The 26894-nt window shown below is 41.4% G+C and overlaps 1 protein-coding gene and 1 long non-coding RNA gene across 4 annotated transcripts in view; one reads left to right on the top strand and one right to left on the bottom strand.

Moving 5' to 3' along the window:
- SUSD4 (sushi domain containing 4) overlaps positions 1 to 5233 on the bottom strand; it is a 72566-nt gene extending 67333 nt beyond the window's left edge. The window contains exons 1-2 of one of the 2 annotated variants that reach the window (XM_083828539.1): positions 5138 to 5233; positions 4772 to 4927 (exon numbers count right to left, since the gene is read on the bottom strand). In XM_083828539.1, the coding sequence (XP_083684665.1) occupies positions 4772 to 4892 (121 nt within the window). In that variant the 5' untranslated portion in view covers positions 4893 to 4927; positions 5138 to 5233. Of the gene's footprint in view, positions 1 to 4771; positions 5033 to 5137 lie in introns of those variants that run through there. The other variant, XM_083828538.1, reaches the window with a different exon arrangement.
- A 110-nt stretch (positions 5234 to 5343) lies between these two features.
- LOC310896349 overlaps positions 5344 to 26894 on the top strand; it is a 33904-nt gene continuing 12353 nt past the window's right edge. The window contains exons 1-4 of one of the 2 annotated variants that reach the window (XR_014581412.1): positions 5344 to 5870; positions 6992 to 7329; positions 7475 to 7644; positions 18804 to 18887. This is a non-coding gene — a long non-coding RNA (uncharacterized lncRNA). Of the gene's footprint in view, positions 5871 to 6991; positions 7330 to 7474; positions 10287 to 18803; positions 18888 to 26894 lie in introns of those variants that run through there. The other variant, XR_014581413.1, reaches the window with a different exon arrangement.

Genomic DNA, 26894 nt, shown 5'->3' with positions numbered 1-26894 from the left:
ATTGGACAATGCTTTGTTTTCCTTTTCATGCCTGAATCCTCACTGAAATGCACAGCATGAGTGCAAAGTTTTCTTCTTTGAATACTGTGTATTTCTTTGTAAAATAATAAATTTCACTCAGAGGTAGATAACATTTGGGGAAAAAAATAGAGCATGTGATCCAAGCCATAGGAAAAAAAAATCCATAAATAGCTCTAAAATTAAAAAAAAAAAAAGAGAGAGAGAGAGAGATAACATCTTCCTAATGTTTTTAAGACTATTTAATTAGGAACCCATACAACAAAAAAATCACAAATATTACATAACTTTTCACTGTGATGAACTACTTAGTTTATATTTTGCTAAAATTCATATTTTCCCTCCTGTCACATTTTCTTTGTGAGGTTCTTCAACTGTTTATTTCCATGAAATGAATTGCTTATCTACTTTACAGATGATAAAATGAAGCAAAGAGTAATCAACTCATTCTTCTAAAGTTGTAATCGTCCATAATACAGAGATCAAAGGTACTCTGGTGTGATTCTGGAAACAAGAGAGCAAAATGGTGAAGCGAAGCTAACTTCAGTCTCCTAATCCTACAGTAAATCAGGGACAAACCTCCTTATTGCAAGCTGCTAATAAACTGGTTTTGAGATTCGTCTATCAAATATGCCCACCTCTTGCAAGGTTGCAGGTGGGAGGATGTGCCCCTATGACAGATGACAAGTTCTTGTGCTAAGATGTGGCTGGCCTTGCCACTTGGATACAAAATGGACACAAAATGGAACTGAAATGTCAACTTGAGTCTGCAAAGAGGGGAAGAGAAGTTGCATGGGATCTAGGACTTGAACTGAGATGATGTGGCAGCGTGAGAAATTTGTTCCTTGCAAAATATCCAGCTCCTCCAATAAGCTGGATGTTAAAAACAATGCTGCAAAGTATCTGATGATTTTGCAAAATGTGCAGGCAATTCTAGGCTGAAATGTCTATTTTGCTTGACAGGTGAAGCAGACACATTAAGAAGGAGTGAGTTAAATACACTAACTACAGACAGTGTATCAGGAAACATTCTGACTTCTCAGAAAACAGTCTTTATAATGTGAAAAGTTTATGTAAAGAAGTAACAGGGAATCTTTGGGTGGTTTCTGCTGCTGAAAGCAACTGCAGATAGACAAAAAGTTAGCCTTAGTTTGGGTCTGCCTCATTACCACACAGAAAACGTGTCTTACCCCAAGGAAACAAGCACCCCATCCATAGAAACCTGAGGGATATGGTTTTGGTAGCCACTACATCCAAAGGCAGGCATAACCAAGACTTCAATGCAATGCAATAAAATCACAAAGCTATAAAAATTCAGCTTTGGTCTAGAAAAAAACATGGGCAACATATCTCATGGTGATGTGGGTCAGCAAGACTGGGTCTAAGTATGATGCAGATGTAAGAAAGGTTTGAAGAAACTGGAGACATTCAGTCTGCAGCAGAAGACCGAACATGAAAGGCAAACACAAAGCTGAGAAGCAGCAGCTGCACAGAATGTCTGCTGTGAAAAACTTTTTGAGAATGAGATTAAACAAACATCTGTCCAGAAGAGCAGTATTATGCCTGACCCTGCTTGAGGCAAGCTGATAAGACCAGGTAATAGCCCAAGGCCCCATTCAAGCCTACAGACATGCAGCCCTGAGCCCCTCCATGGAGCCATGCATAGCACCAATATTGCAGAACAACAAATATTGCCCAACTGACCTAGGAAAGCGAAACAGGAATGTGCCCAGGAGACAATCTAGGGACAATGACAAAATTCCAAGGCCACATAACAAACCACAAAGCCAGAAGCTTCCTGAACTTTTTTCTCATTCTCCTTTTAGATTTTTTCCCCTGCCATTTTAATATAATTCCAGGAATCTGAAATAAAGGTATATAAAGGAATCTGATATACTCTTGCAGCTATTTTCTCAACACCACAGTGAACTCTGCACATGGCTTAAAACTCCAAAATAACCTGTCATCAGCTCCATCCATTCATCTGTTCTGTTTTTCCTGTTACTAGCCTTCCTACCTTGATCCTTCTTATTTGCTTTCTTTTTTTTTTCATTCACTACTGAATTATAGCAAAAAGCAAGATAAACAAAGATGATTAGATGAAAGCTGCAAGCTGAAGTATGAGAGATTTACTTTATCCTTGGTGTCAGCAGAGTTAAATACATGAGGGAGGAATGAGGTATATTGACATCTGAAAGGTTTGTTCATTTGAGTTCACTTCTATAGCAAATTTTCTGCTAGATCCACTTTTGAGAACGTCAGAATGTAATAAACAGAGTTATTCTCTGTAGGGTTATTGACAAGAAAAAAAAAAAAGGAGTCATAAGTGGTATTGATTTGGGGTGAAATGGTAGAACGTGACAATCAATAGGGCTTAGTCAGACAGAAAATAGAAGGAGTCACACAAGTCATGATGGGGTTATTACAGGAATGAAATTCTGATATCAAATAAAGAAGGGAGGAAGCTATAAATGAAATCCAAAATATAAGCAGTAGATGGATTTACAGAAAAATATTAGCTATTCATTTTCATTTTTAATGAGATGCTTTTTATTTTAGCATCCTGTCAATGCTGTTTTTCTAAAGCTTTTGAAATAAATTCTTTCCACCTCCATAGTATTTTCATTAAATGTCATCAAATCTCTTTTCAAATCTCTGAGAGAAGTACTATTATCCTTATTTAACAGATAATGAGAAGATATAAAGAGAAATTTGGGGTTACATTTTCCAAAGTAGTCAGTAACGCTGTGTGCCTCCCATCTAGATACAAAAATCCATAAAATGCAAGTCCGAGAGAAACAAAATTTGCAAAGGTCCTGGGAAACCACAACTTTGGTTGATGACAACAGCTGCTTAGTTCTCAAACTCTGGGTCACAGACTGAGGACTCAAAAGCTGAGCCTTCACAGGGAGCTATGTAGGCACAGTAAGCTTCCTCACAGATAAAACACCGCATAAAACAGGAGGAATCCTAATGTGCAGTCCTCTGTTCTAATTACAAAGCTCATTATTTCACCACCCAAATGATTCAAGATGAAAAAAACCTATCAACCATATATCAACCACATGAAAGGTCTGTACATTTACAGGTATTTATATAGTGCACAACTTCCCAGTACAACCACACCAGAAAATAACAGCAGTAGTAACTTAGAAAGAGAAATAAATCTTTTTCACCAGTTATTTTAATCATGCTCAAGTGTTTTACCTTTTCCTAGACTCTGGACAATATTTTTTTTTCTTGAATGAGCCTAAAATGTCTTATAAATGTAATTTGATAGAGAATTAGCTACATTGCCAAGGTGAAAGGCATCAGTACTAATGTCAATCAACATCACAGAAGAATGTATTGCAGGCTGTGAAGAAAACTACTACATTCAGGGGAAACATAAACTGTATTTTGATGAACCTCTTGCACTGATCAGCTAAGTAAATTCTGACAATGAAACTGTAGTATATACATGGCTTTGGGGAGGAGGGGATCCTTGGGCCAGTCTCTTTTTTTATGAATGAAGCCATAAAAAGGAAGCTAGAGAAGGACAGGAGCTCACCTGACTACAATTGCAAGGAATGCGCAAGAATGTCATCACCATGCTGAAATGCGAGCTGCCCGGGAAACCAAGGGTAACGCAGTTGCAGAAAATGTTGCATTGATTTCTAAAGAGGGATTATCAGAGACTGCAACAGTTTAAAAGCTTATTTAGCTGGAATCACATTTGCAGTCATGGGATTTCTATGGGAAAATGTCATTACAGTCTTGAGAAAGAAAATTATGACTGAATCACCTCAGGAGTGGGATGGACAAGATGACCTCTTGAGGTCCTCTTCAGCGGTATTTCAGCAATTCCATGTTCAGCGGCAGAAAACACATGTGGATTGGAGCTGCTTGGGCTCAGGCATTCAAGTTGGAAAATTTGGGCATATGCCTTTGGCATGAGAAGAAGCCTGTGCAATTTTTGTATTGATCTCTGCCTGCCATTAGTGATGTGATTCAATCACGAAATGGCTTATTTCCCCGATACAAAAACCTAATGCCATGCCGGAGTAGAAATAGGAAGCTGCTCTCATTATCACAGCTAAGTTCATTTTACGGCAGAGCAGTCTACTTTAAGACTTTTCCAGCAATCCAGATCTAATTATGGAATCAGTTTCAAGCAATTTTGTAATTAAATGTACCTGCTCAAAATATCTCAGAGGCTCAACAATTTAAGACGACTGCGTGAAAATGTAATTAAAATGAAAAAGGCCAGATAAGAATTGGCCCTTCCTCCACGAGGAGAGCGCTGAAGGACATTCCAATCGCTCAGTTTTTAGACCCAAATCTCCTGCTTCATCCCCGGATTTCTGCTTTCCCCAGCCGCACGGGGATCTGCCCCGCGAGTGATCGAAGAGATGTCCGAGTGGGACTGGGCTGGGGGAAGGCTCTTTGGTTTTTAATTAAAAAAAAAAAAAAAAGGCAAAAAAACAGAACGCGCTGTTTCAAAACCGTGCCGTACCCCCCTCCCGCCACCTCTCCCCGGCAGGCACCGGGCTGAGGCTGCGGTCCCCAGCGAGATGCTCGGCGGCCGGGGGCGAGGCTTTGGGGGGGGGTGTGGGGGGGGGAACCCCTCTTCGCTGCCCTCGGAGGGCGCCGGGCGCAGGGGGAGGAAGTTTCCCCGCTCCCCCCTCCGCCGGGCCGGGGCTTCGGGATGGCTCCGCGGGGCAGGGGGGTGCGGAGGAGGGGGCCGGGGCCGGGGCCGCCGCCGCTCACTCACCGCCCGCCGCCGGCCCGGGGCCGAGGCTCAGCGCCAGCTGCAGCCACAGCGCCGCGGCCAGCGCCCGCCGCCTCGCCGCCGGGAGGGCACCGCCGCCGCTCGCCTGCTTCCCATGGCACATCTTCTGCCCGCCACGGGCATCCGGGGCGCCGCCGCCTGCAACGAAGAGAGCCGCGCCGGCTTTGCCGCTGCCCGGGGCTGCGCGCCGGCTCTCCGCGGGGCGCCCCCGCCGCCGCCGCCGCCTCCGCCGCCTCCGCTCCCCGCGCGGCGCCTTGCGGCGGCCCCCGCGCCGCCCGTTCCCCCCCCCACACCACCCCCCCCCCCCGCCCCCCGGGGGCGCGCACCCGGCCCCCGCCGCCGCTGTACCTGCGGGGCACCTCGGACAGACACGCGGACGGACGGACGGACGCGCGGCGGCACAGGCGCGGCTCGCCCTACCTGGGAGGGGGGCGGCGGGGAGCCGCAGCGCCCACCTGCCCGGCCCGCCCGGCCGCGGCCGCGGGGAGCCGGCCCTGCTGCGCTGCGGGACCGGCCGCCGCGCACACGCGTGGCAGCCGCGGGCAGGGCTGCGGCGAGGGGGACCCGCCGGGGGGAACCCCGGGGCTGGGGCTGCGCCGAGTTGGCCGGGCTCCGGCCGGGGCTGCCGCTAAAGGGGGTCCGGAGCGGGGAGGCTCCGAGGGGGAGGCTTTAGGAGCGCGTTTCTCCCTCCCCGAGCTTCACCGGGGAGGCACCGGGGGCGGGGGGGGGGGGGCGAGACAAGGCTTAGCACCGATCCCGGTGCCGCATCGTTCCCGGCTCCTGGGAGCGAGGGGGTGCAGCACGGAGCGCGCTCCCCCATCAGCTGCCCGGCCAGGCCTGCCGGCCGAAGCGATTTGCCTGCTAGGAAGCTGGATTTAGTCGACCTGGGAAATTCGCGGCCGTGAGTCAGTCTCACGGCTTGAGCAGCCGCGGCGCAGCCCTGTTTCCTGGCGCCACCTGCAGCGTGCAGAGCTCGGGGTATTTCCCCGTCACCGGCCGCTGGTGGAGCGCGAACAGCTCGGCCGGGTGCTGCAGAGCCGCCCTCGCAGCCGCAGAGGTGACATTTCCGAAGCAGCTGAAGGTGTGTGGCAAAGTCTTGGACGGGTCTGTGAGGGCTGAGCAGGACGGGGCAGTGACCGGCGTGAACGTGTTTGCTCCCAGGCGTGCAAAGCGCACTGTGCTAGCAGGACACGAGGGGTAGGAACCCGGGAACGAGGTTTTGTTACACGTCTGTGAAAAAGCATAGCAAAGCAAGGCCAAATCCAAAGATAGATGGGCTCCTACCAACAGTCAGATATGGACATGGTATATCCTGATGCTTTTAGGTTAATAGGCTATGCTGGTAAAAATATGCATAGGGCCGGAGTCGCATTTAAGAATTTCAACTACCTGATGCTGTCTCCTCCACGCTCAACGTTAAAGTAGTTCAAGAGGGATTTTTGCTCAAATCAGCATGCATCATGTATTGGTTCAAAGAGCACTGCAAGAAGTGTAGTTCTTTATCTCTTTACTCTCCCCTGGAGAGAAGGGGCGTCTCATAGGGCAATACAGGTCTTCCATCAAGAAAGGAAATGTTGCAGATTTTCAGCTAAGAGGCTCTTTTATCACTTTGCTGCTCCTTTTGAACTGGAAAATTTGGAAACTCTAGAACCTTTTCACCCGAGTGCAATTTCCTGACCAGGTGAACCTTCACCTTCCCAGCCGGCCCAAAGAGGTTGGTAATAGGTCTCATGAGCTGAGCAAATACAGCACAGGCACAATTACGTGATGGAGATACTTCTTCTGAGCCAATAAGCTGTTGGCTACTACAAGTGGTAGGATAGCGCAATAATACAGCAATTTCTATTACCTGTAATAGGGAGGTCTTTATTTCTATGTTACAGATTTGATAGCTTTAATTTTAGAAGTCAAAGTAACAAAAGATAATATCCCTCCCAAGTTAGCCTTGCTCTTGCTTTGCACTGATTAAAACACAAAGCTTTCAATGTGGGTTGGGGCATTACACCCAGATACATACAGGCCTTGCAAGGAGGAAAAGGTGGATGAAATAATGCCTGTCAGTGCTTTCTCTGTGTCCATCATCCACCCTGTGTGATTGGGAGCACCACAGCTCCAACCAGTGTGAGGAAATCAATGCTTGCTTATGCAGAAACTCTTCTTCAAAATTGTAATGAACTGTAAAAATCATCTCTTGTCAAGCAGCGTGTGGCTGTAGGATGCAAGGCAGAGACAGCAGCTGAAGGGATGGGGATTGCTGGCCAATGTTCCTGGAGAAACTACCACCACCATCACGGATTCACCTTTCAAGTAGCCCAATGGCACCTGAGGCTCTGGAGGCTCAACTGGCCTGCAAAAAGGTGGGCAGTGAAGGATGTCTTTGAGGGTCTAATGCAGATGGAGTTTGGTGGGCATCTCTGTCTGCCAAGATCAGGAAAGGACTCCTGCAGACCAGGAAAGCCAAAACTGAGTGAAGAGCAGTAAGAAGAGAAGGAAGATGGAGCTGGAGGCAAGCCTGACCATGCTGAAGCTCAGGATCTAAGGTAAGAGCCAGATGGAAGAGAGGTTTTTTTGTCCAAATTTGCAACACAGTTCTCCTCTGGTAACTGAATGAGCTCTTTCTTAGCCTGGGATATGCCCAAATTCATTATGTTTTTTTGTTTGTTTGTTTGTTTTGTTTCCCTGAAGCTTTTGGACAGCCACTCCTGCAGTTATTCCAGCAATGTCCCACACTGAAGACCCTGAGCCTGCCCAGGACCAGGAGACACAGATGGGACCATATGTGACCTGCACCATCAGAGCACTCCTTCATGTCAGCCAGCTCAGACTTTCCACAGAGCAAACTATGTGCAGACTAGGTCAGGCTTTGCTCAGAATAACATGGTCCTTCCCATGTTTGCTGGTTAGCTTAACAGTTAGAGCTCTCATCCAGGAACTGGGAAATTCCATGGTCTGAAGGAGTTCAAGTCCTTACAGTGGCCTTCCAAAACCCAAAGGGAGCCTACAGAAAAGCTGGGAAGGGACTCTTTGTCAGGGAGTGTAGTGATAGGACAAGGAGGGATGGTAGAAGGTAGGTTTAAGTTAGATATCAGGAGGAAATTCTTTACTATAAGGGTGGTGAGGCACTTGAACGGGTTGCCAGAGAAGATGTGGATACCCCATCCCTGGAAGTGTTCAAGGCCAGTGTGGATGGGGCTCTGAGCAACTTGGTCTAGTGGGACGTGTCCCTGCCCATGGCAGGGGGGTTGGAATTAGATGGTCTTTAAGGTCCATTCCAACCTAAACCATTCTATAATTTTATGATTTTATGAAACCTTTATCTCTTTACTTTTGTCAGTGTATAGACATTATAGACACTGACAGTACAACTACATAAGTACATTTGACAGTTCTAGGACACCAAGTCTCATTTCTCTGTATTGTTAAATTGTTATCACAGCATTAGGTTGGGCTACCTAGCAGTTCCAAGACTGGTTCAGGAGATACTATGGGCCAGAGTCTATTTCCTGGTGGTGGTTTGTGTACAGCTTCTCAGTTTTTGACAGTAAAGAACTTTAATGATATGGGCGCCAACCATCCTGTGCTGGTCAGCCCCACGGCCTAAGAGTGGTTATGCACACCTTTGATTTCCTAGCAGAGAAGTAGTCCGAAAAGTTGCAGTGTGTGTCTTTGGGAGATTAAGTATTTTTTTGATTTATCCATACCCATAATTTACCTGCTCATAAAAAAAGCCAGAAAGAATTGTCCCAGTGATGTGCCTGTTGTGTAGGTGAAGTTTGTTCTTTAGTTGGATTCCAGTAAGGGTGAAGTGCATGTAGTGGTGGTTGTAGTTGAAGAGAATGACAGAATAGATTTGTGGCAGTGTGAGACAGTAAAGAAGACATCAGGGCAGGTTAGTTGCAGTTGAATGAGTATAGAGGTGGTCAGTCCATGGAGAAAAGTACAGCTTAACTCAAAAGCCTGCAATTAATTATTTTAAAATCTAACATGGCAATGACTAGCGCTGAGATTTGGTTGGCAGAACATCACTCCAGGCTGTAAGTTCATATTGTTGCAATACATCCTCCAGGCATCTTGGCTACAAACCAACTTCCTTTTTCATTGGCCACAAGAACAATTGCTTCCTAGCCTCCCAGCCCACTTACATCATGTTTTTATGCAAAATTCTACATGTAAGGAAAATAATTTAAACATCATTTGATTAAATGCAGTGGTGTACTAAAAGGAATTCTATATGCCTTGCAAGGTGCAAAGCTATTAAGGGCTAAGATTTAATAATGACCTTCTCATTTGTTTATGGCAGATAACAACAAAGGACATGTAATATTTCTTGTATTTTTAACAAGCTCAAGTCTTCAAACATTTTCAAACAAACATATGAATTATTGCTTACTTTACCAGTTTAGTTTAAGTCCTCTCTGTAAATCAGGTAATACATTCAAGCAATTTTATTTCTACCTGGAGTATGCTATATTTCTCTTTTAACTCAGAACTATTAATAAGCCTAGATTTCACTAAAATAAGGTGTGTCTGAGTGAGGTATACACCATTAAACCATATAAGTATGCACAGCTGCTTTTCAAAAAAAAAAAAAAAAAAGGTTTTCTCTTCTTTGGTGTTAATGTCAATATTAATATCTTTATGTTAATATATGTGAGTGAATGAGTCCCTGAGTATTTTCCACTCTATTTCCAAGTGTGCTTTCATTCCTACCAGAGCACACCTGGAGACCCACCCCTTCACAGTGACACTGTGTTTGCTTGTCTCTATAAGAGGCTACCCCCCATACGCCTCTCTGGGTAGATATGTACTGGAAATCTTGATTTCATCGCTTCATTTCACCCCTATCTGAAAAGAAAAGCTTTCTCACCTATGTCATCCTGAAGATGATTATTGTCCCTTCAGTAATTGCAGGGATTGCAGGCAAGCAATTATTCTAAACAGAATGCTTTAAGGTGATTGCTTTTAAGAGAGGCTTGCCTCATAAGTGTGCTTTCAAGAACAGGTATGCAATTAGGAGAATAATTATTTTGATAAATTCTGAACCACTAACAATTATGGTGGCTTGAGAAAAGCAGCCCTAAAATAGTTGAGACCTAGTTTTGCAGATGCTAAGTGCTGGCAACTGAGCTTTCCCATTCCTAAACATAGTCACTGCTGTTTGAATGTGAGGGCACTCTGATGAAAAAGACACATAATATGAAAGGAGAAATCTTTTTTCTTCACTGAACTATTATCACTGACAACCATAAAACCACATCTGGGACCAATACACAAACATTAATAATGAGACATCAGTGTAGTCTCACCAATTAGTGTTAATTACATTTTATTAGAAAAGAAATGGTATCATAGGGAGGGTTGAATATGCACTACATTTTTGTTTCCCACTGGCCTACATAACTAATGAAAATTCCCAACCTAAAGATCACTGTGATGACAACCATGATTTAATTAACATGAAATTATATTTATTGCCATCAAAGTGGTTTAGAAGAGATTACAGAAAAAAATGATCCCTGGCTAACCAGAGAACTGAATTGAACAGCACATACTATGGGGTCTGTTCTTCAGATGAGCACACAAAGACTTTTGTACTTTTCTGCCTATAGCCAAATTATACTTGCCACTACTCATGTGAGTATATTTGGCCCTTGTTTTTATTAGAGAGTAATTTCCAGCAAAAGAATAAGTGAAACAATTCCAGGACCTGAAACAATCTAAATCGGTTATGAGTACTTTTCATCCCACTGGACAAGAATCAGTTAGCAAATACAAAATGCAGTATTTGATTTGCAACACCGTTCTAAAAATGAACAGTATTCATCACCATTAAGTATAAAATCATGATTCATTTTTCTAGGCTCACAGCATGCTTAAAATAGTTAATTTTCTTTGTATTATGATTCCTGAAGTTCTGAATATGAGGACCCAGTGTCTTTCACCTGTAGCTCACAAATTCATTACTCACAGAAGGTTGGTCTGTGTAAATTAAATTGCGTGTCCCTATCTCTTTTCCCACTGCAAAAGCTCTCAAATCCCACCTCCCAACCTTTTCCACCAGTTCAGCAGAGGCAGCCAACAGCAGAATGAGGAGGCACATTTGACTTTCACCGGACCTTTAGTGTGGGCAGCACAGCCCATTAAATAGGGACCCACGCAGGGACAGATACAAATTACTTCCTATCACTGGCTGGTCTTACACTACAACCAAGTCCCCAGCGGGCACTTAAATTCAAAACCGTAGTCTTCAGATCCCTGCTCCACCACTGTCTAACATGTAGGTACTTCCCTATCTAGCTGCAAAGTTTCCCGGGTGTCTGGGGCTGTTTTTCTGGGTGCGCACTCAGCCTTAGCAGCAGGGACCTAATGCTTGTCTAGGACTTGGTGTACCTCCACATGATTGATTGGCATGTAAACTAGTGATGGCCCAGAGAGATGTTTATGATAAGGTTTTATATCTCAAATCAGATGGGAAGTGCATTCCCTTGTCCAAACTGAGCAGCTGAGCTTTCCACCCAGGTGCAGAAGAAATGGGCTGCATGGCCTGGTGGGTGGGGTTCGAGTTTGTGCATCTTGTGTCACTGCAGAGCTTGTGTACCCACACTGCATTTGCCTTAAAGTATTTAATTAACCACTTAGAAAGTAAGAAATAGTGCGGTACCTTTTCCCTTCCATAAAGAGCAGCTTAATGTATTCCTTCAGGACACAAGAAAAGAGGAAGGAGGAATTGGAGAAGAGTCCCTGTGAGACGACAGAAGGAAAGAGACGAAGCAGGTGTTTTCACGCCTATTCTTTGTAAGGCTCTGAAAAGAATAGAGCTGCTGTTTAAGAGTCCTTCCAGTGCAAATATCTTTATCTTTACTATCCTGGAAGTAGAATAACAGAAAAATGTAAAATGACAAAATTTCCTACCACCGCATAATGGTTTTCTAAGTTATTGAGATTTTTTATATTGGATCCTAATCAAATACCAAGCACAACCCTAACTACGCAACACTTGGTATGTGGTTAAATATGACTCTGGTAAGAACTATTTTATTTGCATTTTATACATTGCATATTTATGCAATTCTGTGTTTTTTGATAGAGATACGGGGTTTTGTATTAACTTCATCTCATGACAAAACCACAGAAGAGCTATAAAAAAGGATAACTGAGTCATTGTTACACAGAATGATGTTAACTGTCTTCCGCATCTGTTCTGATGAATATAATAAAAAACACAGTACAAGTATAAAACATTTAAAAAAAATCCACAATATGAAGTAACAGCCATCCAGTGTGTTTTAGTGCAGCCAGGAGAAAGAAACCAGAAAGAAAAATGTACTAGACAGTTCTTGACATTAAGAGCCTTTGAAGAAACAGGAATTTGGTTATTGGCTGTTCTCATTTCCTTGTTTATTTTCTGCTTTCTTATGTAGCCACAAAAATAGCTTAATTCAGCTACAGCAATGTTACCACTGAGCTCTGCCAACTTGGAGAACTGTTCATTTGGCTTCCAGTATATAGGCAACACTTCAGGTTTGTTCAGGTTTTTCCCTGCATGTGATCCATTCTCCTTTTTAGTGCTGCATTTTTGTAATTCAGTATCTGTCAGCTATTATCAGATGAGATAATAACAAGTCTAAAGCAATCTAGAAGAACCATGATCACCACTCCTGCATGTTATTGCCACCCTGAAATTCATAGCAACAGCTTGACTATCTTGAATTGAAGAATAAACTAGATTAGGTTGGATTTCCTATTCTCCAGTAGCAAGAAAAAAATCAAACAAAACAAAACAAAACACTACACACAAACAACAACAAACCAAGCCAACAAAGTCAAAACAGAAACAGTTTCAGTTTCTATGAAGGGGGGTGCAAGAAGTTCAGGATAAGTTCACAGCAGCTCAGCTGGTATAGAATAATAGAATCATTAAGATTAGAAAAGACCTCCAAGATCATCTGGTCCAACCATCCCCCTACCACCAATGTCACCCACTAAACCATGTCCCTAAGCACCACGTCCAACCTTTCCCTAAACACCCCCAGGGACGGTGACTCCACCACCTCCCTGGGCAACCCGTCCCAACACCTGACTGCTCTTTCTGAGAAGAAATGTCTCCTCATTTCCAACCTGAACCTCCCCTGGCACAACTTGAGGCCATTCCCTCCAGTCCTATCACTAGTTATCTGTGAGAACAGGCTGACCCCCAGCTCCCCACAGCTTCCTTTCAGGTAGTTGCAGAGTCACCTTTTCAAAGTGATTACTCCGTGCTGAGTGATGGCAGCCACCAACCCCAATGTTGTCTTTATAGGGAGCTACCACTGTCCTGCACATATTTTGCTCCTAATAAAAGCTGCCTTTTGCCCAGCCATCAAAGAATTCATTGTTGTGTGTTTTCACCCACTCTCCATTTTCCACACTTCACAAATTATTTTATGTAATTGATTGCTATGTTTCCCATTTAATTGATCACTTATCAAGTCTTATTCCTAATTGCTGCCTTCATCATTTCACAGATTCTGAAAGGTCTTTCAGCCAACTCTGTCATCTTTCTTGGCATTGGAATCACAGCTTTTAGGCTATTTATTGAGCTCTTCTTGAAAAAGCTCACAGTTTTCAATCATGTTTGCTCTTTATGACATTTTTTCTATCAGTCTCACTGTTTTTTCTTCATCTTTAGGAAACCTGCTCTTCTGAATTACTGAAGAGGTATAAAAGCCTGTTCTCTTTTTGCCCATTTTGAATATTAGCAAGCAGTGAATACCATTCCCCAGCTGACCACTACCCTCTAGTCCAATTAACTTTATTTGTCACAGCCAGGTCCAGGATAGACTTAGTGTGGGATGGATGTTCTAAGTTAGGAAGTTACCATTATAACTTTTAGAAAAAGTGCCTTTGAAGTAGGAGCCTCAGAGCACATTGGAATTCTTTCTGGATACAAAGCTTGTGCAGTAAAGAGAGCACATGTGAAATTTTGTTGCAACTGACTAGAATAGAGGAGTTCTTGTTTGGTCTGTACTAGTCAAGTCAGAAATAATTTTACTAATATTTGTGACAATTTGGGTAGTGGGATGGATTTCAGCTGATTCATTTATTGATGAATCTGAGGAAAAAGTTTATTTATGATTGCGAATGTGGGATAAATAGAACAATTTCATCTATACCCGAAACTGAAACAAAAACATTGAGCCAATATTATATTTACAAACTGCTTTCTCAATATATTATTTAGGAAACGTAACATTATCTCGTTACATGTGGTCTTTGCCCCAAAGAGCTAGCAATCTCATTCAGGCAGCAAAGATCTTTTAGCAGAGGAAAGCATAATGAAATAATTAGTTTTGAAATAAACAGACATTGGTTCAGATTAGAGAGGATGCATTAAGGAATCATCCAGAAACCTTCACCTGCAAGGGTCGTATTCTGCGTCAGGAAATGTAAAACATGGTATGTTAAGGACTTCACTGGAATCACAAACTATTCCTCTTAGATTATGACAGTGAAATAACATTATTTATGCCTAGGTCATAGGTACATCAAAAAAAAAAAAAGCCATGCATTACATTTAATTGTCCTTGCAATACTCTGAATATGCTTTCTTGAGGTTCGATTTTGCTCAGAACTGATGCCATTAATGTGCACACTCCTTGGTCAGAGTTACATTGCTGAGAGCTCTTTTACCACAGTTCAGTGCAATTTACCACGTCTCATAATGCCTGAATACAGGGAGCCCGTGAATGCAAATGGGAAGAATAATTTTATTAAATTATTTTTGTAACTGCATAATTTTAGTAATTAAAACCTTTACTTATACCAATTCAGGAGTGAGCATAATATTATACTAATGCACTTGCACTTATTAAATTTGTAAGGTTGACTAGTAAATTCGTGGGCGATGCAAGCCATAGTTAAAAACCTTTGAGGAGAACAATAATTGAGCAGCATTTTGATTAGTACAAATATATTTATTTGAATTACCTCCACAAATTCAGTTCAGTGGCAACAGATGGGCTTTTTTTTTTTTCCGCATACCTGATTCTGTGGCTATTTTGCTGTACTTCATGTCTCTGAGACACAGGTGTTTCTAGGCAACACTTAATGAATTCCCTGAGGAAAACTATCAGCATAGGAAAGGCAGAACTAAGAGCTGCCTCATCCAAGAGGAGCAGAGCTGTGATGAGTTAAGCCAACTGACTAGTCCTTCAGTTATTCAAAGCCCAAGAAATATTCTTTTGATCTGCAAAACCAGAGAGAAACTCAAACTGAGCCCAAGAAATGTGGCAGAGCACTGAAAATAAGGTGCTCAGCAAATACTGATCATAGTCATCTACATAAACATGTCCAGAACATGGAAAACAAACAAAATAAAGCATATACATCCCATGAAAATCCTGATTATATATATTTTATCTTTATATATTTTATCATAAAATGCACTGTATAACCAACTAAAGTACATGTAAGGGAGCAGGGCTCTGTACAGATTTAATCAGAGTGTCAGGGCCTAGGTTAGCTTAAAGAAAGAAATAATATCACCTTTCATAATTCATTAGAAACGCAAGTTAGACAATAGAGTAGGTTCAGAAAAGTACATGACATTTTTGTCTTTGCCTCTTCTCTGTTTCTCTGCCAGAAAGCTGTTACATCTCAGCTGCTTACAAGATTGTTAAATTAGTAGTCAGAAGAACAAACCTTTCAAAAGATTTGGAAGTTTTACCTTCTGGATTATATACAATAGTGATTTAATGCTAACGTGCTGCCATGCTGACTTTAGTCGTAACTATTCATGGGCTTCTCAGAATGCCCCGAATGATGATTGTAATTAATTGACAAGTCGTTCTGCAAGCAGGGAGACTTACGTTATGTCCATGTCCCTTAAGCCCCCTGCCATACCAGGCACCTCCTTTGGCAGTTCCAGCTGTGTTAGTGCAGGGCTGTAAACATCCCAGCCATTGCCACCTGTGCCACACAAAACCTGGGATGATTAATTCTGCTTGCCTGCTGCTAAATGGGAGCATTGATTCAGGGCCTTTCCTCCTTTTTCAGCCTCAGATTCTCATGTAAATCACAGAATCTTCCTTATCTTTGGCAACTCCACTTTTTCACTTTTTGTTTTAAATTGACCAATATTTTCAAAAGTTACTAGGGAGGGAGAACGGAAGTGGAAAACCATGTTGTAGCTGTTCTAAGTGTAAAAACAGTGTGCACAGAAGAAGTAACAATGGGTTCATTGTCCTGCTACAGAGATGGTTTTTCTGTCCAGACACCTTCAGAAGTTTGCTTATTCTGGAGTACTGTGTCCAGCTCTTGGGTCCCCAGCACAAGGAGGACATGGACCTGTTAGAGTGGGTCCAGAGTATGGCCATGAAGTTTATCAGATGAATACGAAGACAGGCTGAGAAAGGTGGTGTTGTTTAACCTAGGGAAGAGAAGGCTTCTGAGAGACCTTATGGTGGCCTTCCAGTACCAACAGGAAAGGTGGGGTGGGACTATTCATCACAGAGTGTAGTGATAGAACAAGGTGGGGGATGGCTTTAAACTGAAAAAGAGTAGATTTAGAGTAGATTTGGGGAAGAAATTCTTTACTCTGAGGGTGGTGAGGCACTGGAACAGGTTGCCCAGAGAAGCTGTGGATGCTCCATCCCTGGAAGCTTTCAAGGCCAGGTTGGATGGGATTTTGAGCATCCTGGTCTAGTAGAAGGTGTCCCTGCCCGTGGCAGGGAAATTAGAACTGGATGGTCTTTAAGGTCCCTTCCAACCCAAACCATTCTATGGTTCCATGATTCTATGATTCTCCCTGGGATGTAATTAAGGGCAGGTTTTCCATGACAGCTTTACTTACCTGCTGGAGACCTACATCACAGGTCCTTTGAAATTCATGGAGATTTGCCTTTCACTAAAAGGATAGTTACACAAATCTTTAGGATCTCCTGTTCATATTCATACAAGTCATGATGATTATGCCTCTTATGCTTGATCACAGATAAGTATACATATCAGCATTTCAAGCAGCAACTTTATGACTGTACAATTTACAGTTTCACCTTATCTGTGCTTTGCTGTGACTACCCAGTAACAAATTGTAAAGAAAAAGAAGACAACAAAAATGGGAGTACAGTGAGTCTCAGGTCTGTTTTCTCATGTTGGAATCACTCTCTGGAGTTACACACCTGAAATAAGTGGATTTACACTCAAATGGATTAGAGAAGATTTAGTTCTTTGACTGTCACCCATATCTACCTCTTATCATTTTCATGTCTGTTTAAAATTGTTGAATAATGTAATATCTAAAAACTCTGGGAAAGCTGATCTGGGAGACAATGGAAGTCAATTTTGCGTTGTGGAATCCTCATTTATTTTAAATTATGCTCAAATACTTGATTTGAAGAGCCTAAAAATGACGTTTTTAATATTAGAGAAAAATCTTGCAGTGAAGGAAAATAATTATAAAGAACAGTGATGGTTTAGTGCTAATTTTCCATTGGAGTAACTCTAATCTCTGACAGAGTGATTCTTGATTTTCTCTCCAGTATGAAGATCAGAAGCAAACTACTTTGCATTGCTCCATCTTTAAAGCCATTCAAGGCATTGCTTAATCAGAATTGAAGTGAAAGTAGTGCTACTGTGACAGCACTATGAATGCTGCTCCTTTGTACAGAGCATAGTTCTAGGCATGTGGAAGACAGTATCATACATTTCTTGATCTAAATGTCTTTCTTCCCAGCCTTTACAATATCTATATTACCTCTGTCTGTTTCATTACATTTCCACATATGACAATCATTCTGGAGTCATCATAATTTCTTATCTTTTTGGTTTTCATGTGTCTTTTTTTTTTTTTTTGTCAATAGTTCTAAAACAAAATTTCTGCATTCTGAGAAGCTGAACTGGTTAATGCCTTGAGAGTCTCTCTCTCTCTATCTGTCGGAATCCTCTTGGCATTTAGACTAGCCCTACTCTCCACTGGAAAGTTTGCTGCTAGCTTTGTGTACCAAGAACTGCAGTAATTAATTTCTATTATGTTTCTGTAAGGATATATTAACCTATTTAAGGATTTGAGGGAATACTCCAGCTGTGAAGAGAAAAGCAAGAAGACGGTGGCACATTGCCACTGAGGGTACTGAGGAAGTCTGAGAGTCTGCTGACTCCTCAGAGGATCTATGAGTAAGCATTTCCATGTACAACGCATCTAAAAAAAAGGCTTCATGCCACAAACGATTTGCTAGATTTATGAATAGGAAAGTTAATGACTGTGCATAGCCACTATTAAAATAGAAGTTTCTGTGCATGATGGAAGAAATACTTGACCACTGTACAGTATTGTGGGAGAAACAGCCTGCAATCCTATTCATACTGAAGGAGGAGGAAATCCATTAAAACCAAACCCCATTGCAGTGTTTATATTTATGTCTTGCAAAAATGTCTTGCTCCTTTGAAAGTTTGGCTCTGATGAGAAAGAAAGCTATGGAAGCAACAGTTATGTGCTTCTCATCATAGAAATGATGAAATGGTTTCTGATGAAAACAACACAGAAGAATGTTTTAAAGAAACTAGGTCATCAGCTCACTATGTTCATCTTCTCTACAAACACAAAATCTTGAGATAAAGTGTTGAAAGTACTTTAGTGTCATAGGAAAATGAACAAACTCAACTGTGGAATGGTAAGTTCGATACTGAAAACAAAGTATGGGACTGTATTGTTGTGCAGCAATATTTGGGTTTATGTCTTGTTTCAGGTATAGTTACTGGTGAATCCAATCTGTCTCAACAAAATGGGTATGTCATCATCTACCAAGTAGTGTGGCATGCATTGATTGTGAGACAGTAGCTAGCAAACTGTCTACACTGTCTTACATAAATAATAGCAAAATGAAAACAAAACAAAAGGAAAAAAAATAGGAAGAGAATAAGATATTTTCTAGGTGTCTCAGTTAAAATAACCAAAATTTAAAGACATACAAGATCACTAGAAATTTTGGAAAATTTTGACTTTTTCCCCTCTTCATATTTAATATTTTTTCTACAGTAAATAATGAAGATTGTATTCTCCCTTGTGATGAGATCTCCATTTCCTCCTTGTTAATGTCCTGCAACTTTGCTAGACTAGGAGGTAAGTCTCCCATTTTGCGTGGTGTGTATCACAGTTCCCACAGTTACAAGGATACTCACTGTGTATATGAATGTTTTTCTATGTTACAGCAGGTAATTTGATTAGCTCAGTACTCAGACCATTTATTTCCTTTCAAAATCTTTATGACTGAATTTTGTCGCACAGAACAAGACTTTTATATTTAAATAGAACAAATAGGCAATTCCACACTGGTACAGTTAAATGAATTTGTTTTTTATAACAGGAAAGTTGTTTGTTGCAACCATTTAAATACAAAGACAACTGGATGAGCTAGCAAGTTATTAATTCCTTTTCATTTTGGAAAAGGCTGGTGTATCAATTGATAATGTATTTTACTTTGCATTTGTATAATGAGTTTTCTTTAGTTGAATCCCTAAACAGCAGGGGAACTCAGTTCAGCTGAATTGGCCATGCTGAGTCATAACAATTCAGAAGCTGCAAGGGCAAAAAATCTAATTATCCTCTGGCCCTCACCATAGATCATGTCTCTCTGGGCAAAGGTTGGTGGGTAGTACTAAATAACTGTGGTAATCTTCTCCATTCAGATCCTTCTAGCTAGTAACTGTTCTGGGGTTGTTCTGTAATGGTCTTTAATGCCACATTTGACTCTGCCTCCAGCAACTTCAAAGGAACTAGATGTAACTGGAGCAGGTGGCCATTTCGTGTCATGACATTGTGCAGATTATATCTTTATCACCTTTATCTGGGAAATATGCATCCATGAGGAAGCATGTACTTCATGTTATCAAATTAGCAGGGCTGCATTCTTCAAGGGTTGTGTAGTTAACATGCAGGGTAAATTACATCAGTGGAGCAGTTCACTGTGAAGCAAATACTTCAAAGAGCTCATTGCCTCCTTGTGGGTGTTCAACAAGTGGGATTGGGCTCAATTGCAGAAAATCTCACTCCTCTCTGACATTGATAACTAGACCTGGCATGCAACCCAGAACTTACAGAAAGACTTATGTACTCCCCACAGCTTCCTTGTGGTTTGGATGCTTCTATAAGCAAAACCCTAAGAAAAAGAATCACTCACCTTGGGAAACTTGTGGTTGATGTGTCTGGAAGATGTGGAGTAAGAGGCATCTTTGGATAGGCTCAGAGAATAGAGTGAAGTAAAGCAACCTCTGAACAATTTATTATGTTGGCCTGCTCGAGAGGATGTGGCTGTTCCTAAAGGTGGGAGTCAGGCCACACCACTCCACCAGATAGCCTGGCTGCTGCTTCTATCACAAAAGAGAACAGAGTAGAGCATCAACAGTTATGGAGAATACCACCGTGAACTGGGACAGGTCTGTACAGTACACGTGTGGTCCTCAGTTAAGCAGAAACGAACCCGCTCTAGCCATGCTCCAAGCTGATCAGGAAGTGTAGAGCCATAGTGTTATCTCTGAGCAGAAATTAATAATCCAGGCCTGTTTCATTAACCCAGGCTTTCAGACAACTCTGAACACTGGACAAGTTACCTCATGTTCACCCCCACCAGAATATATAATAGTTGTACCTGATGATCTTAGAGGTCTTTTCCAAACTAAATGATTCTATAATTCTATGTGGACATACCCTGGCCATATCAAACATGAGGAAAATGCTTATTCGCTCTGAACAAGAAGCCTTAGACAATCCTTTTATTTGTCATAGAAACTACCAGTAGTGTCCTGGCTGTCTGAGGTTTCACTGGGAGTCTGACTCAAAAAGTAGCCAAGAACAATTCTTCATTTGAACATGTAGGAAGCTTGTAATGACAAGAGAAAGTGACAACATAATATAAACATCTTCATGTCATAGCCAAGATACATAGACATGGGAACAGCAGAGTATTTGCAAGTTCATAATTAAAACCTAATTGGCTTCATGAAGCTCCATGCAGAAGAATAATTTTCATGACTGAAAATTTAGATTACATAAAATGGAAGGATGTAAGCAAGAAAATATAAGATTAAAAACTTATTTCCATTTAACTATCAGCTCACATTCCTTAATTAGTTTCACCTAAATTTGTTGACTAACTTCCTACGCATGTCCTGGGACAAGTAAGTCTGGAAGACAGATTTGGAGACTGATCAGTCTATACTGGGAAACCATCTAAGCATCTTGAAGTGGCCTGCAAGAAGGTGCAAGAATACTTGAGAGAAAAGCAGATAAACAGCATTTTAAATCCAAAGTAGATAGATGAAATCTAATTAGACAAATGACCACCTCTCAAAAAAAAAAAAAAAAAAAAAACCATTTTCAAACACTCCAGCTAGTGCCTGCAGTTTCTTAAGGTATTTGTGATGTCTGGCACAGTAAATAGATTGCTACACCTAGCTCCTAAAGGTCGGTGACCGTTAATTAAAATTTCACTGTACCTTTTGAAGCGTGTCTCCTCAGCTTGCCATCTGGAAAGTTAATACTGGACAGTTTTGCAGGCCATGCTGCAATACTCAGATCCAGAGACAAATTTCAAACACTTCTGATTGCAGCAGCCCATTCAGATCTTAGTTTTGGGATGGTTTGGAGAGGAAGGGCCTCTTCTGAAAGTTTGTATTCAGTGTCAGGGATTTAACAGAAACTGATTCCAGTGCTGGAGACTCTAATGTTGAAGATTTTAATGCTGGGCAAAGGTAACCAAAGGTAACATGAAAAGATAACGAGGGATTCTCACAGCCAGCTGGGTGGAGAGAGAAACTGAGTCTCCTGAATGGACATCATTTGAGCACCCTTTCACAAGGAAACAACTTCGGACAGTATTTCCTTGCTTCTTCACTTACCTGACACTGAGCCTCCGGCTTAGAACTGAGGTACAAGTAATAACACAGGCACATTACAGTTTCTGTTTTAGGATCAGAGAGAGCAAGACTAGCAAAAACTTCCTGGACAAAGTACTTCTTTCGCTTCTCTGTAACTCTTGAGTATTTTGGAGAACTGATGGTGACCCATTCACAACTGACACTGGAGATACATAACCCCTGGGGTGGTGTTCATAAGCATGCTCACCCAAACTCATTGGGTGGCTTTGGGTCTCTCTTTTCCAAAGAACGCTGCACTTCATTATATCTTTTAGTATAAAATAACTGGTGTTTGCTTGCCTGCCATTGTTGAAGAGGTACAGAGGATCACAATAATATTTAACCCAGGGATGCTGTTCATGCTTTGAAAATGATGTTGCATTCTGCACCCTATGTAGTGTTGTAGCCTTCTACCACACACTGATCATCAGCCACTGAAGGCCAAAGACACTTGATCAAGCTGAGCTGTCCCATGTGCATAGAGTCTTGTTTCCTGGTAACATGTTGCAGCCTCTATAATAGAAAAAGAGCATCCAGAATTGTAAACTGTTTACCCTGGAGAGCAAAAAATTGCAGCTACAGAAAAAGCTGTTATTTGGTGCAATATTTTGGCACCATACAGTGCTTTGATCCAGTTCTGTTTTGGAAGACATCTTGTGATGGACAATGTCCCGCCTTATCAGCAATGGACAGCAGCTGCTGCACAGAGACCGGAGATCTTTAGGTGATCAGCTGCACTGGGAATAATTTGAAGAGATGAGAGTTAATTAGCTCAGGGTAAACCAAGAAGGGAACTGATTAGCCAGAGTACTAAGAGCCAATTACTTCCAGAACACAGCTAAGTGGCTTTACAAAGCTAAGAAAAGACAGCATCTGATAGCATTTCCAACACATGAGCTCTGAGCACCAAAACAATGGCCTCTTCTTGCGATCCCCCAGAAAACATTGTTCTGGTTGTAGGTGGATTTTGGAGGGTTTTTATATTTTTTCAGGAAATAATTTCTGCAAGAGCTTATAAATTACCCAGCTACTCATTTAATGTGGAGAAAAACTCATTACCAGGAAGCAGGATTTTTTGGAGAATCACAACATAATTAGAAGCAAACTGCAAATTCAAGTTGTCCCTTCTTCAAGCACAGTTTGTTCTCAGGCAGTCCAGCCGCTCTGGAAGCAGCATCAGTTCAGCCTCCCACCAGCTGTCCCCCTGTTCCCTAACAAGAATAAAATGTCCTGTATATAACTAAGAATTTGATGCTTTTCCTTCACGTGGGTCACAGATTAAAATATATCTAAGAACTTTGCTTGTGGTCTTAGCCCACATCTGAAACATTAAGAACTGTATTTCTGGACATGAAAATACATTTAATAATTTACATAAGACTTATGCGAAAACAAAAGGACGCTCTAGGCAGGCATAGCCAAGAATGTGAGCAAGAAATGGACCATCTGTGGGCTGGTGTGGGGCTGCCTCTGTAGCTGCTAACACTCAATTCCAGCTGGAGCTGTCTGCTCCTTTCTTGTAAGTATGATGTCAATGCAAATTGACAGGAATCCTCGAGATTCAAGCCTCAGAATGTATTCCCTTATTCAATGCTAATTGAACACAACAGGACAGATATTGCAGGAGAGGATGTTTGACTAATTGTGTATCAAATTACACCCAAGCCAAAAAACAGTCACAGAAGAGGCAGTGTGTAATTCCAGGTGGAGTGAAAGGGGATCATGTGAACACATCAACTCAGCCACTTAGTTTCTACTTAAATTCTCACTGTAAATATTCAGTAAAATTTGCAAGGCCAGAAGCCAGTGCTCTGCATGAATGTGAATTGTATCCAAAGCATATATGGAATTGTGTTTTGTATAATTCATGAGGATAGCCACACAGGGTCATACCAAAGGTTCATTTAGCTCAGCATCCTGTCTCTGAGTCTGAGCAGTAAAAGATGTGCAGGAAAAGAGCATAAGGAACAGGATAAGCACAGCATGCTCCTTCCCCTGCTCTATCCTCTCTCAACCGACAGTCACTAGTTTAGGGATTTCTGGATGCTTTTCCTGCTTCCCAGAGCTTAATGGCTCATGAGAGACCTTTCTTCCCTGACTCTGTCTAATTGCTTCTTCAGCCCATTTTTACTTGTGATATCCAAAACATCCTGTGGAAAGGAGGTGCAAAATTTAATTATGTATTGTGTGCAGATGTTCTTCCTTCAATTATTTTGATTAATAATTTAATGTCTCACCGTAATTTCTGTGTTATAAGAAAGAGTGAATGATCCTTCTTTACCCACCTTTGAAATTTTCACTTCCTCTTGTAGATTGCTCTTTATAATTTGGAGAATATTAAACCTTGAATTGACTCATGTCACATATTAAAGTGATAAGAGATCACATACTTTTGTTAACTTTCAGCTGCATATTTATAGTGGGCCTGTTCTGAATTCCAGGTGCAAGAAACAATCTCTGTATAATATTCAGACTTTGAATACAAATTACTGCATGAAAACACCCCCACCATTATTACCCATTGGGCTACTGGGATTTGGAAATTCTTTGTATCTTGTCTGGTTGCCATGGCCATTCTCAAAATCTGTTTTTCCTATGCTTTTTACCAGATCAGTAAATATAAGGCTATGCTTTGGTTTTCCTTCAAAGGTATACAGCATTTCAATGAAAATCTCTTCATGTTCAGACACAGAGGTTTCAGCAGACCCCCTGATGTGAAGACAAAACCAAACCAAAACAAAACCTTAGATCTAACAGAAAGAGAAACACAACCCTCTCTCCCTTTTCTCCTTGTCTTCACATGCATTTTGCAAAATATTTTGCTGTGAAGGTCTTCTCCCACTGCAACTGTTCTAACCATCACTGCTTACTTCATCTTATTCAGTCAAATTCTCACATACCTCTCATTTAATTTCATGCATCTCCTAATGATCTATCAGATAAATCCTTCTGATTGCCTGCCATAGGCAAAAGTAATTTCTTCTTTCTCAAGGGAAAGCCTTATTCATACATCAATTCCTCACCCTCATGCTAGAAAATCTCTTGCTTCTTGTTTTCAAAGTCTATCTTTGCACTGGTGGTCTCTGTTAGGGCCTAGTTCTCCACTGCTGTGGACACTCATTTCATTCATACAAAGCGCTTAATAGGTAAAAAATAACAGAAAATCAGAATACATGCTTTTTGTATTCATCCAGTACTAGCCTGAGGACTGTGCAAAAGCACAAGCCTGGAGATTTGAGGTTCCCAGCTCTAATCATCATCATAGCTCTACTCCTGTTACGTGCTTTTTTTCCCCTTGCCATGTCTAGATTTGACTGTGTGTTCCCAAAGGCAAGAAAGCAGTGATATTTACAGGGTGTTTTCTCTTATTGCTGGTGCCTGGGACAAGGAACAATTAAGTGCATCCTGGTGGTGGCTCACTTTGAGTCTGGAGTATTACCTTACCATCAAGGGGAAAGAACATAATGCAGCTCCCAAGAAATAAATGTATATATTTAAGATCCCACTTAAAATAGCATTTCTGTAAACAACAAAGTATTTAGTTTAGTCATTCTGTGCAAACTGAATGAAATCTTCCCATTGCAGCTCTCTTTGTAATCGATAGGGACTGCATCATTTGAGGAAAGAGGAATGTGACCTTTTTCCTGCCAGGTGGTAGTATTTAGCACTTATGTGAATGTAGGCTTCCATTTTCTTATCAAATATAGTAATAAATTCAGGGTACCTGTCACATCTAAAACTGTTATGGAAATGCTTGTGTGCTTGGCTCTAATTTGGGGAGCTCTTTGTGAAGCTTTTCCAAGAATGTGACTATGAACACTACAGCAAACATTTAACAAGACATGCGGACTCTGTCCTCATTAGTCTAAACAATAGAGGAGAAGCACCAGATGCATGCAGAGCAGGCTTTTCTGAACAACATGAACTTAATTTGAGCTTAGATGAAGGGAGTCTTTGACCAGCAGCCAGACCTACATACTAAAGGGCACTGATGTGAACCAGCGTGTGTGAGCCCTCAAACACATTGCATTGCATATTCCTGCAGTGTCCTTCATTGGAATCTGATTTTGAAATACCCCAAAAAGCCAGAAGCAATTGGACGAGGAATTTTAGATCAACCTATTTTTGTAGCCATTTTAAACCTGAATTCCCAAGAGAAGATATTTACATAAGATATATTCACAGCTCTCACTATCATAATGTTCTCCAATGCATTTTTTCCTTGCAGACTTATTGTGCTATTGCCTACATTTTACAGAAAGGGAACAGAGATGCAGGGGGAGATTTGCTCAAGGTCTCAAGAGGCTTGTGTTGTGGAAATGGCAAAAGGACAGAAACAATGAGGTAGAAGTGGATCTGATCTAAACAGGAGGTACTCAAATGACAGTGATATTACAAGCATTTATACCAAGATTGAAATGAAAATAGACTGCCAAGACTATTTGCATTATCTCTTCATTTTATTCTTAATACTGACAATAATGTGGCCTGAAAACAGAATTATTCTGACCCTAAACATTGTGCTATACTTCACATACACTATAGTTTATATTTTCCTTAGGGATTTTCACCTTCCAAATATTATTCCTTACACTTTCTTTTCTCATTTTTCTTCTTCTCAATTTAACTGTCATTTATTTGTGACACTAACCATTTCTGAGCAGCCAGGATGTATCCTCTGAACAATACTCCCAAAGTAAATTCCACTGAGTTTTAGGAGACCAACTCTTCCTTCATCTAGCCTCAGCTGCCTCTCTTTACTGCAGTAAGATCCAAATACAGTCCTAGTTTTAAGACAAGCTCATGAAACCTGAGAGGTTGCATGCAGCATTTTGTACAGTGCCTTTAAAATAGGCACCCTCTTCCACCCATGTGTTGTTTTGCCTAGAGGTAGGTTGTTAAGACAGTCCAAGACACAAGCCTCTGAGACCTCCCACGATTTTCTCCAGTAAAACAGGACTTCCCAAGGAGTGCCCAGAGCTAGTGAGAGCTGCTGCACTGATAGTTTGGTAGATGGTGGAGAAAGAAATCCTGTTTTGCTGTTAAGAAACAAAGATACATTAATGAATGGGCAGTGTTTGAAGTCCCCCGAGAGGCATTATGTCTGTCTCAGCACAGGCTGATATAGCAAAAATCCTATTTGGAAAAGTAAATAAATAAATAAATAAAATAATGAAACCTATACGGTCTAGAGTGGAGAACGATAAGAAAGTGC

Source organism: Anser anser (assembly GCF_964211835.1).
Source record: "Anser anser genome assembly, chromosome: 3".
Lineage (NCBI taxonomy): Eukaryota > Metazoa > Chordata > Aves > Anseriformes > Anatidae > Anser > Anser anser.
The sequence above is the reverse complement of the archived record's forward strand: the minus strand, read 5'-3'. Positions and strand labels throughout refer to the sequence as shown.